General features: G+C 50.9%; 1 protein-coding gene across 1 annotated transcript in view; it reads left to right on the top strand.

The window, feature by feature from the left end:
• The first annotated feature begins 11936 nt into the window (after positions 1-11936).
• ADRA1D (adrenoceptor alpha 1D) overlaps positions 11937-13547 on the top strand; it is an 18063-nt gene continuing 16452 nt past the window's right edge. The window contains exon 1 of the mRNA XM_006744313.3: positions 11937-13327. Within this exon, the coding sequence (XP_006744376.2) occupies positions 12211-13327 (1117 nt within the window). The 5' untranslated portion in view covers positions 11937-12210. The remainder of the gene's footprint in view (positions 13328-13547) is intronic.

Here is a 13547-nt window from a genome sequence, read left to right as displayed (position 1 = left end):
TTAAATGGGTAAGATGGTAAATTTCATGTCAGGTTCAAAAAAGGTTTATGTTATCTGTAAATATTATCACAATAAAAAAAAAGCAAAAGAATCAAGTTTCTATCCTTTTTCCTTGTAAAGTGTATTTCAGAATAACCAAATAATTGATGAAAGTTCTTCTTCATAGAGGAATCACAGCTCATAAATACAGAAGGAATGACAGATTTCGAAAAATCACAATTTCACAACCCCAGAAGAAATAATGAATCTAGGCAGCAAATGACTATACAAATCTTCAAGTGAAGCTTGTGGGGAAACTTTGTAACAGACAGTCCAGGCTGACCACTCCTGAACCCACAGTTGATTCTTAACATCCTAAGAATGTGACAACTGGCTATTACGCAATCCCTACTGTGACGCAATAGGAAGTATACAACACAACCTGTGAAGTGTCTAACACAACCTATAATGTACACTTGCTAAAGAAAAAAAAGCACAGAAAACAGAAACAGAAAAAGAACATCGAAAAATGTCTAGTTGAATACATTACAGAGTATCACGAGGAGGGGGCACCAGCAAAAATGGCAGAGTAAGGATCTCTGAAAATTCTCTCCTCTGTAAAAGCAAAAATCATCAGAATCAACTTTTTCAGAACTCTGCAAATTAACTTGAGTTTATTATTAACAGAGCACGTATTCAAAGAAAACCAGCTGAATCTCATTAGGAACAGGGAGCTGTGTGGCATGGTAACTTGCCCTCATCCCATCCCACACTCTCCGGCTCCAAATAGTCTTAAAAAAAGTAACAGCCCGGGGCACCTGGGTGGCTCAGTCGTTGAGCGTCTGCCTTTGGCTCAGGTCATGATCCCAGGGTCCTGGGATCGAGCCCCGCATCGGTCTCCCTGCTCCGCGGCAAGCCTGCCTCTCCCTCTCCCACTCCCCCTGCTTGTGTTCCCTCTCTCGCTGTGTCTCTCTCTGTCAAATAAATAAAAATCTTAAAAAAAAAAAAAAAAGTAACAGCCCACACTGCAGTGAAAAGTAGCAGTCTGGCAGCCACCAGAAGGAACAGAATAGGGTTGGAGCCCTTTCAAAGCCATAGTCCTAAAGAATTATCATTATTTGACCTATCTGTTTAATTTTGGAAGATCCCACCTACAAGGCTAGCTGTCTTTGACCTGAATCGGTGCTTTCCCAGTGAAAAAGAGTGAAAAGATTTTTTCCCCTGGGGGCACATTGAAAACAATTAAAAGCAAATGTTTAACTTACCACTACCTAGGGTGGTGAATAACAGTTGGAGCAATATTAGGCTAACCAAAAAACTTAAAAGGAAAAGCTGGGAATGAGATATCCATAGGTACTTAGAAAATCTCTGACATATTCCTGGGGGTCTGGAAGATCACCTGGGTGTATAAGGTTGGGCAAGGGCTCAGGAAAGTCCTGAGAAGGCCCTAAGCTCTCACCTCTGACTGATTCTAAGGATCTACACACACAAGTGGAGGCTAAGAAGGGGTGTCAATGGTCTGACTGTTGAAAGTCTGCCCCAATATGTACCTAGAGCCCCTTGGCAAAGACTGCAAGACTCGTTTCCAGGCATTTAAAACGCTCTGTCCAGTCATTAGCTGACAACTAACCTAACCACACAGACTTCAGTGGCCACACATGACAAAGAATACAGACTTTCCCGAACTAGTTCAGAAAGGTCATTAAGCAAACAACAGCATCTACAACAAACAGCAATAAAAACCAACGCTGGGGATGGGGCTAGAATTCAACTTCCAGACCTGCCATATTGTATTATTTTAAATGTACAGCTTTCAACAAAAAAACTATGAGAGATGCAAAAAAACAAGAAAGTTGGACCCATACACAGGAAAAGAGGCAATCAATAGCGACTGCCCCAGAGGAACCCCAGATGATGAACTTATCAGAAAAGACTTTAAATCAGTGTCTTTAAATGGAGTGAAATGATGTTTGGCCACAAAAGGCGTGAAGTACTGAAACATACCAAAACACAGATGGATCTTTAAAATACTATGTTAAATGAAAGAAGCCAATCCCATGATTCCATTTTAATGACATGTTCAGAATAGGCAAAACCTATAGAGATAAAAAGTAGATGACGGGCACCTGGGTGGCTCAGTCTGTTACATGTCCAACTCGTGATTTCAGCTCAGGTCATGACCTCAGGGTCCTGGGATGGAACCCTCTGGAGAAGGCTCTGTGCTCAGTGGGGAGTCTGCTTGAGGATTCTCTCCCTCTGCCCCTCTGCCCCTCTCCCCACTCTCTCTCTCTCTCCCTCTCTCTCAAATAAATAAATAAATAAATAAATAAATAAATAAATAAATCTTAAGAAATAAAAAAGTAGATGAGCAATTGCCCAGGATGGGGGAGGCTGAGTGGGGGGGAATAGGGAGTGACTGCTTATGAGTAGGGGGGTTTTCACAGTCTAAACAGTGGCCTCTACCTTGGGTGGTCAGTGGGTCAGTCATGACAAATGACCCAAGCCCAGAGTGGGGACCCAAGGGTTAACAGAACAGATATGTCTCTGCCCTCAAACAGCCTCAAGTCTAGTAAAAGAGGCAAACATGAACCATGTCATCAGCCCAGGGGAGGACCCTAAGTAACAGTGACAATCCTGCAGGAGCTCCTGACCAAGAGCCACACAAGGACCAGGCAGTTGGGAAGGTCCAGATGCCCACTGGCAGCCTCCCATGGGACAGGAGTAAGGGTAACATACTATTTCTTCATCTGGGTGATGGTTACACAAGTGTGTTTACTTTATGAAAATTCAGCAAGCCATTTACCCATGATTTATGCAGTTCTCTCTCCATACTTACGCTTTAATAAGAAGTTTCCTGGAAAATATTCCATTGACTCAAATATTCCATTGGAATTAAATGTAGACACCTTTCTGCATCTCTGTGGCCCCCAGCTTCCTGTGTAGCAGCAACTCATGCCCTCAATCCTCATTCTCTGTACTCTAAGCTCACCAAATTGGTGGCAAAAATGCCAAAATTGTCCTGGCCTGAGAATTTTCTACATGCTTTTCTCCTGCCTGAGGCGCATCTGTCTATTCTTCACGAACTCGGTGTTTCTGAATATCCAGTCTCAGTTGAAATGGCATCCTCTTGGAGGCACTTGACCTCACCACTCCATCTACATTGCCCGGTGCCCTGCACGGTCCTTGCACAGTGCCCTGTGTGTGTTTCTCATTGCACTAGACTCATTGCACTTTTGTGTCTTATCACCCGTCTCCCATGATTGACTACAGTATCTTATCACCCGTCTCCCATGATTGACTACAAAGCTGTATCTCACTCAACATTTTACCCCCCTGCCCAGCAAAGTGCTTGATGTATAGTGTGCACTTGTAATAAATATTTGTGAAAGAATGAATGGGGAAATGGGAGGCAATGATCAACCCAAGAGTGGAGCCAGGACGTGGCCTTTCAGGCACTGTGCCAAACCAGTAAGTGAGGTTTTGTTGGCAGAATCTTGTGGCCCCCACTCAGTCACCCTAGATTCGCAATAACTGGAGATTAGGAATTATAGTTACTCCTAGAGCCAACCTTCAAGGGGAAGGAAATGCATTAAATAGCACAAGAAAGGAACAAAGCCCCTATAATCCCCACCATCTCCTCACCCCTCCCCACCTGGGAAATCTGTGGCATCACAGCGTCTTGATTCTTAACACAATGGCACTGGGGCAGCTCCGGCTTGTCAGAGGATGTGACTGTCAAAGCATCTTTGTGTGCAGGTGTGACAATGCTTTTCCCACACAGCAGGGAGAGACTGCAGGCTGTAATTTCACCTTGGCCCCCTATTATCAAAACCATACCACTTCCTCCCCAACCTTAGAATATACCTAAAAGTACTCCCCCCAAAGGTACCAGGTACAGCTGGGGAAGATCTCTTAATGCCAAAGGAAATGTTTAAAAAGTAGAAAGAGCTTAAATCGGGGCTGGTCAGAGATAAGGCCAGTATCCTTGGGTCAGCCCTACACTGGTAACCTACTCTCAGAAGGAAGCCATTGGCCAACCCCGCCAGCCTGCTCTGACCAGCCACCTGCCCACAGCCCGACACCTCCACCTGGCCCCAGAGGAACCCACTGATTCCAGGCACATATAGTCTTATCCTTTAATGTACATCTGATTTCCTTACCCATACTGTGAACTTACTGGGGCAAGACACCAATATCTCCTCAGAACCTGAATATACAAACGGACAATGGCCAGACCATATATGACAATGGAACTCTTACCCACAATCTGTAGCAACCAGCCCAGGAAACCAAATGCTCACTGCAATGGACCTGGAATGGTCAGGAATTGTTCAATGACTTCCAGCTTCTTGATTTCATGTACCTGCTTCCAACCCAGGACCCACCAGATAAAGGCAAAGATGCTCCCCCCACTAATCACATAAGATGCTCCCTCTTGTAGTCAGTCTCCCTCCAGTGTCCCCATGTCAACAACTTCCAGTCACAGCACACCTGAAGCCTTCCTTTCTCTTTGTGCTAGAACAGCTTCCCACTCCCTGCCTGCCTCTAAGTCCCTGACAAATGCAAGTAATGGTGGCGACTCCCTGTTGCAGCAGGCTCTGAGTAAACAGCCTCCGTTTGTTCTCATCTAGGAGGTCTTCACCTATGTCCACAGTATTCCTGGAGGGCCCAACAAGACACAGTCTTCACTGCCCATCCTGCAGACCCCAGCCTTCCGCCAGGTGCAGACAACATGTGAGCCCTCTGTGCCTTGCAAATCATGACTTGTCAAATCCACACCAGTGTGGTAAGCCAGCAATTAGTCCAAACTCCCCTCCCTTTGCATTGAGTCCTTAGCTACTTATTATCGGTTGAGTGCCCAGATATTTTTGATTGGATCTCCTTTGTTTGGATCCTTGGTGGAACTGGGCCATTCCTCTTCATCTTTTATTCTCATTTATGCTTCCATTTGGTGCTGTTCTGTCAAAATTATTGGTCACCAGACGGAGAATCACAGGGCAGAACACAGGCAGAGGCCCCCTGTAGGCTGTAGATCAAGCCAGCCTCATAGAGCGGTGAGTTTGTCATTCTCACTATACTAGAATCCGTTCAGACAACCTGCTCTGGGTCACCGATGAAGCTGGATGAGGTTCTTCTTCCATCTCAATACGTTGTCCAGAGAGAGTCTTCTCTCTGGTCTTCCATAGGGAGTACAAATTGTCAGGTCTGCATTTGGAGACAGCCCCTGTCAGCTGAGGTCCTAAAGACACAAGGTGTCAAAGCATCACCTTTCTACAGACCATTGCCAGCTCTCATGGGTCATCCAAGTCCTCTCCTCCTCCAGGGAAAACGCCTGCCTCTGACACATTATTCTCATTTGAATCCAAATTCTTGTGCCTGTCTTTCTAAACGGCCTAAGTTCACCAAGGATCATTTAGACTTTCAGTGGCCACTTCGGGGAACACGTGACTTGCACAAAATTGTTCATTTGAGAGACACTTTAGAAAACAAAAGGAAGAAGGAAGATATTTTGATCAGTGTGCAGAGGTCCCCAAAGGAAATTCTGATTTAAAAATTGTTTCACTGAAAGATTCTTTGACCAAAGCTAATGAGCAATTTGAAAACTTAAGTAACAGCAAACTAGACCCGTTGTCCTTCATCTTCCCCCTCCTTGTTCTCCACTTACTTCCCTAGATGCAGCCCTGCCTCTTCCCCCTTACCCTTCCACTGCTCCCCCTCCACGCCTCCAGTGACTCCTCCCTCCTCCTCCCCTGTCCAGCCCCTATGCTTTCCCCAACCACTCCTAAGATCCTTGAATGCCAGTCACCTCTAAAGATTCATGCCTGCATGAGCCAGGTATGCAAATAATTGTAGAATTAATTAATTAATTAACCAGAACTTAATAATAACCAGTTATTAATTAACCAGAACCGAATTAGTAACTATAATTAAAGATTTCCCTAAACCCAGAGAAGACCAGCAAACTATTCATAGAAGAATTGAGAATTCGTTTGGACGCGTGTGAGCCTGGGTTACCTGAGCTGTTACTAATTTTACACACATTGGTCAGAACCTCAGTGCTGAATCCTGGATGACAGAAGCTAATTAAACTGACCTGGTTCTCTCTAACCACAGTAAACCTGAGGGTCAAAAACAGGCCCCCAAAGTAGAGCAAGATCCCCTAAAAACCATACCTGAAACTTTCCTAATAAAAACCCATTGGGTCACAATTCAATCGTGCAAAAGAAGAAAAGCGAGGCTCTGGTGCCCCTTTGGGTGCTAACTCCCACAGCTGAGTGGCGAAGATGTTGGCAGGGCCACACTCCTGCCAAGGGCTCTGGGGGGCAGGGGCAGGGGAATCCATTCCTTGCCTCTTCCAGCTTCTGGTGGCAATCTTTGGCCGTCCTTGGCTTGTGGTCACATCACTCCGTTCTCTGCCTCTATCTTCACATCACTTTCTCCTCTGTGTATGTGTGTCTCATCTCCCGCTGGCTACTTATCATTGGGTGTGGGGTCCACCTGGATAATCCTGGATGATCTTGTCTCAAAGTCCTTACCTTAATTACATCTGCACAGACTCTTGTTCTAAAGACGGTAACATTCACAGGTTCCAGGGATTAGGACGTGGACATATCCTTTGGGGAACCAGCATTCAACCCATGACACAAGGTTATGATCCTAACTAAATCACCAAAGAACAGATCTCTGGAGGGATTCAAAGAGGCCATTATAAAACACCAGCATTTAGCTTCTGATTTTCAAAAGGAAGAATGGGGGGGAAAAATCTGCTTGTAACCTTTCCCCACATAATCTCTGGTACTCTCTCGGTGGCCAGTCGGTGGGACCAGATGATTTCAAATGGGTATTAGCTGAACGAGTCAATGATGTCCCTCTGCTATGTATGTACAGACCCAGAGCGGCCTTCTACCCAGATCAGAGAAGTCACTGGGTCTTGCAGTGTCCAGTGACCACCTTCCTTCAAAGTCCTGGGGCCCTAGAGAAGAGTCCAATCCAAAGACCACAGGAACATGTCAGACATATTCCAACCCTGGGCCCTTTCTATTCCCTTTTGGGAGCAGGGGCATGTAACACTGTAATCCGGCTCGCAGCTGGCGCCTCCCAGAAGCGCTCCTCCTGGGAGAAAGGTGTCTTCTCCTGCCATAAACAGACCAGGCTCCCTGGAATGTGTGAAGTCCCCCCTAGTTGCCTCTTGCAAAAGGCTGGCACACATACATTCAAACTCTCAGTGACACTCAGGAGTATGCAGTCCTTCCTGTCTTCATCTGTTGATTCCCACGTTCATCCACCAACTGAACAAACTCCCTGAGCAAACTCGAGAGCCCAGGCCTGCACCGGCTGCTGGGCACAAAGGGACAAATATGTCACAGTCACGGAAAATCCCAAGAGGGCCCCTATCTCCAGGTACTAGAGGTCAACAACGAAATTACAAAGCATTGCCGAGGAAGAAATCAAAGCCAATGGGGGACCCAAAGGAGGAGGTGAGTGGGATTTTTGCAGACACTATAATCCCCACATGGGACGGTTATTATCACCATTTTACATTTATGGGGAAGTGAAGGATTCAAGAATCAGTGACTAACCTACAGAAGAGAGAGGAAGGGAGAATTGGTAGGAGCCCAAGGGATAAGGCACGGAGAACACAAACGTGGGGAAGGCCAGTCTCGCTTCCTAATATTTTTCCTGGGACACTTGGGATTTTTTGTTTGTTTGTTTCCTCCACCTTCCATTCCTCTAGGGAATCATTATCAAGGGAAATCCTCCTTTCTTCACTGTCTTCTCTAGAGAATCTTGGCCCAGGAGAAAGGAAATGGAAAATGGCTTTGGGCCATCTTATTTGTGAGCTGGAAGGTTGACATCCCAGCAGGAGTTGTCTTAGCCTCCCTAATTGGGATTGGAGTCATGCAACCCTGCCTGGCCTCTCAAGTTGATTATAGGCCACTTCCTCCGAGTTGACTGGCCTATTTTAATTCTGTGTTAGGAAATCTCCCTCATTAACATTCGCCTCTCTGTTTGAGGGTCACAGAAATTGTCAGGTTAGCAAAGTTTATCCCTGGAACTTTCTCATCTTTCTTTTCATTCCCACAGAATATCCCTAGGGACCGTCTTCCCGCTCCTCGCATTACCCACAATGGGCAATCTGATCTCAGGGGCCGGAGGAGGTAATAAACTTGTATGTTACTTGTACTAGGAGGTACAAAGAAAATGTGATGTAATGAGAAATACTGGTTCTTGGAGTGAGGAGACCCAGATTATAGGACTAGACTTCTAGGCAAGAAGGTGAGAGATTCCCTTAGCTGGGTGGGGTTCACAGCAGCCAATCTACCTGCTCTTTTCACAATCCACCCATGAGGCTTTGCCTCACTAATGTCCAAATCAAGTCTTCCCGGGACTCTTGCTGTCCTGCAACACAGACAGGCTGGCTGGTCATCAAATCCTGTTCCCTTTTCCTGGGCACTTGGCTGAATCACATCTCCCCGCTGCATCTAAGTGGGAGCGTGGGCTCAGACAGAGGTATTGGGTGTGGTTCCTAAAATGTCCACATAATCCTCCACGCTCCCCCTCTATTCTTTGGGCAGCTGGATGTTGACAATTTAGAAGAGGTCTCCAGGATCCTGGAGAATTCCCAGGCTCTGGGAAAAAGTGGAGCCACGTATTGGAAGGAGCCTGGATCCCTGAGTTGCCTCTTGGAGACCTGTCCATGAGAGCTGCCAACCAGGTACATTCACACTGGATGTTGAGTAAATGAGAATTAAAGTTTCATTGCGCTAAGCCACTGACATTTGGGGGTTGTTTAGTACAGCTCTTAACCTACCGCAACTAATCTCTGCCCCACTCGGGGAGTTTTCCACCCTAGTGTGTCTTCCAACTTTGTCCAATATCCTGTTTCCCAGCTTATTTCCTCTCCTAAAAAACATAAAAAGAAACAAAAGAATATCTCTTAGGAGCAGAAGCAAACACAGCTGCAAAGCAAACAGCCACTCCAAGGGTCCACAGAGCAGTGGGCTGCTTGCCAGGCTCTGAGTAGGATATCATTCTATTGGCGCCCATCCCCAACCTCTTCCATCTCCACTGTGATGGGAGATATAATCACTAACCTCCAACTCCATTAATTTTAAGCAAAAATTAGCATAAATAATCAAATCATAACTGACCTCAAGTCCCCTGCAGCTTCAGTTGACAGAGGGATGGGGCTGGGAGGATAAATTACAAGTATCTCCTTCCTACAAACAACATCATTTCCCCACATACTCCCTGACCCAGGACCAGCGAGAGGTGCCAGTCCTAAGCACCAAACTCTGCTGTCTTGAGGATGAGAGAAGGTAGACCCGAGCCCTGACCACAGGATGTAACTGGACTGAATGACACAATTAGGGGCATCAGGAAGGCTGAGGTTGTGGGTCAGTCGGGATTATGGGTCTGGTGGTAGCCAGGGGTAGGGTCAAGCCATAGTAAGCTCAAAGATCAGGCTAGGACAAGAGACCCATTTGCAGCTGAAGAATAGAATGGATGTCCATGTTCTTCATAGGGGACTGATCTGGCAAGTGGCAGCTTTAACCGTGTCTTCCAATGGCATGCATGATTTTGTACTCTTTCAGATTCCACTGCTATTCAGAGGTGGGGAGGTAATGGGAAAGAGTTCCTCTGGATTTGGATTTTCTTTGAAGCTTAAATTGAAGAGAGTCTCCAGGACTCAGATATCAAAGCCAGAGAAAACTTCAGTCCATAGCAATGGGACAGCTCTCCTCCTAACGCTTAGCGACCCTTTCTGCCATTTGAACGTGAGCCTCAGGAGGGGCTTTGCTTTATTCAACATCCTATCCCCAGTGCCCGGAACAGTTGCCGGCGTATAGCTGGTGTTTTATTTGTGTTGAATGAACAAATAAAGGTTGGTGGGGTGGGAGGGAACTGGGGGCCGCTGGTCCCCAACAACAGAATACCCATCAGGAACGCCTTCTCCATCAGCATTCTGCCCCATTCAGCATTCTGACTCGGCAAGTGACAACCGCCTGCACCATCTTCACGAGAGGGGAGAAGGTCCAGATCTCCTCAAACCCCTCATGACCTCTCACGGGAGCTGAAGTCCAGGTTTATCAGCCTAGGGGTTAACCTCTCTCTTGTGGAATGAAATTCTCCTTTTTCATTACGCTCGCTCTAAAGGGGTCTCATAAAGGAGCGGAGAGAAACACAGGTGCTAGGGATTCATCTTAAATCAGGTCTCACCACTGGATCACAAAGAACCTAAAGACCAGCAGGGTCACCATGGCCCCCCTGACTTTCATGCCTACTCTTCTATAGTAAATTTTCAAAGACCCAAGTAAAAGATGGAAGACGTAATGGGGAAACTGAGGGTCTTGGAAGAGCTGTTTCTAAGCCAGGACTCTAAGAGCTTTAGCTTCCTGGGGGGGGGGGGGGGCGGGTAACCCATCTCAACATTTGCACCATTTTCTGCTTTTTCTCCAAAGCACCTTCTCATCCAGGTCTCTCCAACATCCTGCCCTCAGTCATCCACAGCCAGTGGGACCAAGGCTCTGAGTTCTCCACCTCTTCCTAGACACCTCTCCAAATGGACCCTCACCTCCCCACCCTCCCCGCACAGCCCAGGCCTTCTTCATCTTGCCCCTACAGGGTGCTATTATCTTCCCTGCAATTCCCTTCCCCTGCCACCTAACTTGTCCAGCATGACCGGTTAGTAATTTTATGTCTTTCTGTCTCTCCCTACCCAGTCCTGCTAGTTAGTAATTTTATGTCTTTCTGTCTCTCCCTACCCAGTCCTGCTAGTTAGCAAGAGGCTCCTCAAATCCAACCCTCCACCTGTGTCCCTGGTTCAAAGCATCTCCACACACACCCTGCCCTCTGTCCTCCCTGTCCCAATCCTGCCCTGCCAAGTCCTAAAAACAGTCCTAAAAACAGCAGCCAACAAACCCAGGCACTGCTCTCGAGAGGTAACAACGTACTAACTAATTTAATGTTCACATCATTAAATAGACACTACTCTTACTCTCCTTTTACAGATGAAGAACTGAGACACAAAGAAGTCAAAGAGCTCATATGGTACACAGCCAGATGTGGAGCCAGCCAGTCTGCCAACCCCCCACTCTTTAACCATCGGGCCAAGTGCCCTTTCCCACCCTCCAGCACTTAAACTCTCCCTCCCCAGAAGGCCACTTATTTAGTGCAACAAGGAAGTTTTATTCCGACATCTGACATGGAGGCGAGTAACAATGCAGAAGTTGGTATATGCAAACCGATGGGTGGTGGGCAGGGTCCAAGAGCCATAACCAAATAGTCTCTTGTTCCTTTTCCATCACGGACCAGCGCTGGCATCTGATCCCTCCCGGGGCTCTCCCCACTCCACCGCACCGGACAGAGGTGTTTGAGACCCTCGCCTGGCCAGTGGCTGGAGAGGAGTGAGGAGGTGCGGCAGATCCCTCCAGGCAGTCCCAGGAGGCGACGGCCGCCGTATTGCGCGCTCCGGTCCGCAGTCCGCAGATCCCGGGTGCTTGCTGCTCTCTGGCGGCCGGAGCCGGGAGCCCGGGAGCCCCGGGCCCCGGGAATCGCGCCGTCTCCGTTCCGCGCGCCCAAGGGCACCAGCGAGTGACCGAGAGGCTGGGGAAAAGGGCGGGAGGAAGGGGGACGCGGCGGAGGGGAAAAGGGGAAGAGGCCCGGGAGCGGCGCGGGAAGGGGCGAGGAGCTGACGGCGAGGAGAGAGGGCGTTCGTGGGCGCCCGCGGTGGGGCAGGGGTGGCTGCCGCGGGGTCGGAGCGGGTGCCAGCGCCGCGACCCCTCCGGACCCCGGAATTGCCGCTCGCCCGGCTCGCGCTGGCCCCTTCTCCGGGCGCGTGGGGCGCCCCCTCCCTCGGCGCCGGCCGCCCCCTCCTCCTCCTCGGCGCTGCCCCTCCTCCGTCCCGCCCCCCGCGCCCGGTCGAGAGCGCCGCAGTGGCTTTGCCTGCACTGCCCGGCCGGCTCGCCTGGGCACGCTCAGAGCGGCGCGCGTCGCCGGCCCCGGTTCTCCGGCCGACTCCGCAGCCAGCCTCGGGAGCCCCGGCCGCCGCCCCCCAGCCCCGCTCCTCTCGCGGACCGTCGCGCCCCGCGCTGCAGGAATTCGGGCAGGACCCCGACGGGACCCGCGCGCCGCGCTGCAGCCGGAGCCCCGCGGCTATGCCCGGGGCCCCTCTCCTGGCCAGCCGCCCGTCCTGCGCCCGGGCCCGGCCCCCGACGGCCGCGCGTTGAGATGACTTTCCGCGACCTCCTGAGCGTCAGTTTCGAGGGACCCCGCCCTGACAGCAGCGCGGGGGGCTCTAGCGCGGGCGGCGGTGGGGGCGGCGCGGGCGGCGCGGCCGCCTCGGAGGGCCCGGCAGTGGGCGGCGTGCCGGGAGCCGCGGGCGGCGGCGGCGGCGGCGTGGTGGGCGCGGGCGGCGGCGAGGACAACCGGAGCTCCGCCGGGGAGCCGGGGGCCGCGGGCGCGGGCGGCGAGGTGAACGGCACGGCGGCCGTCGGGGGGCTGGTGGTGAGCGCGCAGGGCGTGGGCGTGGGCGTCTTCCTGGCCGCCTTCATCCTCACCGCGGTGGCGGGCAACCTGCTGGTGATCCTCTCCGTGGCCTGCAACCGCCACTTGCAGACGGTCACCAACTATTTTATTGTGAACCTGGCCGTGGCCGACCTGCTGCTGAGCGCCACGGTGCTGCCCTTTTCGGCCACCATGGAGGTTCTGGGCTTCTGGGCCTTCGGCCGGGCCTTCTGCGACGTGTGGGCCGCTGTGGACGTGCTGTGCTGCACGGCCTCCATCCTCAGCCTCTGCACCATCTCGGTGGACCGCTACGTGGGCGTGCGCCACTCGCTCAAATACCCCGCGATCATGACCGAGCGCAAGGCGGCCGCCATCCTGGCACTGCTCTGGGCCGTAGCCTTCGTGGTGTCCGTGGGGCCGCTGCTGGGCTGGAAGGAGCCCGTGCCCCCTGACGAGCGCTTCTGCGGCATCACGGAGGAGGCAGGCTACGCCGTCTTCTCCTCGGTGTGCTCCTTCTACCTGCCCATGGCCGTCATCGTGGTCATGTATTGCCGCGTGTACGTGGTAGCGCGAAGCACCACGCGCAGCCTCGAGGCGGGCGTCAAGCGGGAGCGCGGCAAGGCCTCGGAGGTGGTGCTGCGCATCCACTGTCGCGGAGCCAGCACGGGCGCCACCGACGGGGCGCCCGGGATGCGCAGCGCCAAGGGCCACACCTTCCGCAGCTCCCTGTCCGTGCGCCTGCTCAAGTTCTCCCGCGAGAAGAAGGCGGCCAAGACGCTGGCCATCGTCGTGGGCGTCTTCGTGCTCTGCTGGTTCCCCTTCTTCTTCGTCCTGCCGCTTGGTGAGTGACCCGTCTCCCACCAGCCCCTTCCTTTCCTCCTTGAGCCTGTGGCTGTGCCTTCCGGGCACCCAGACTTGGATGGCCTTCCCAGGCAGAAGGTGACTCTCCACCTGGGCATAGAAGGTTGACTCAGTAACCTCCCTGGTCTCTTAGGCAGGTGCACTTTGTGGTCGACAAATGAGAGGCCCCTCGTGCTTGCAGGATTCATTTTGCAGGCTTC

The sequence above is a fragment of the Leptonychotes weddellii genome, chromosome 10, assembly GCF_054177405.1.
Source record: "Leptonychotes weddellii isolate Sample4059 chromosome 10, ASM5417740v2, whole genome shotgun sequence".
NCBI classification, from domain to species: Eukaryota; Metazoa; Chordata; class Mammalia; order Carnivora; family Phocidae; genus Leptonychotes; species Leptonychotes weddellii.
Note: the sequence above shows the minus strand (reverse complement) of the source record. Positions and strands in the feature narration are given on the sequence as shown.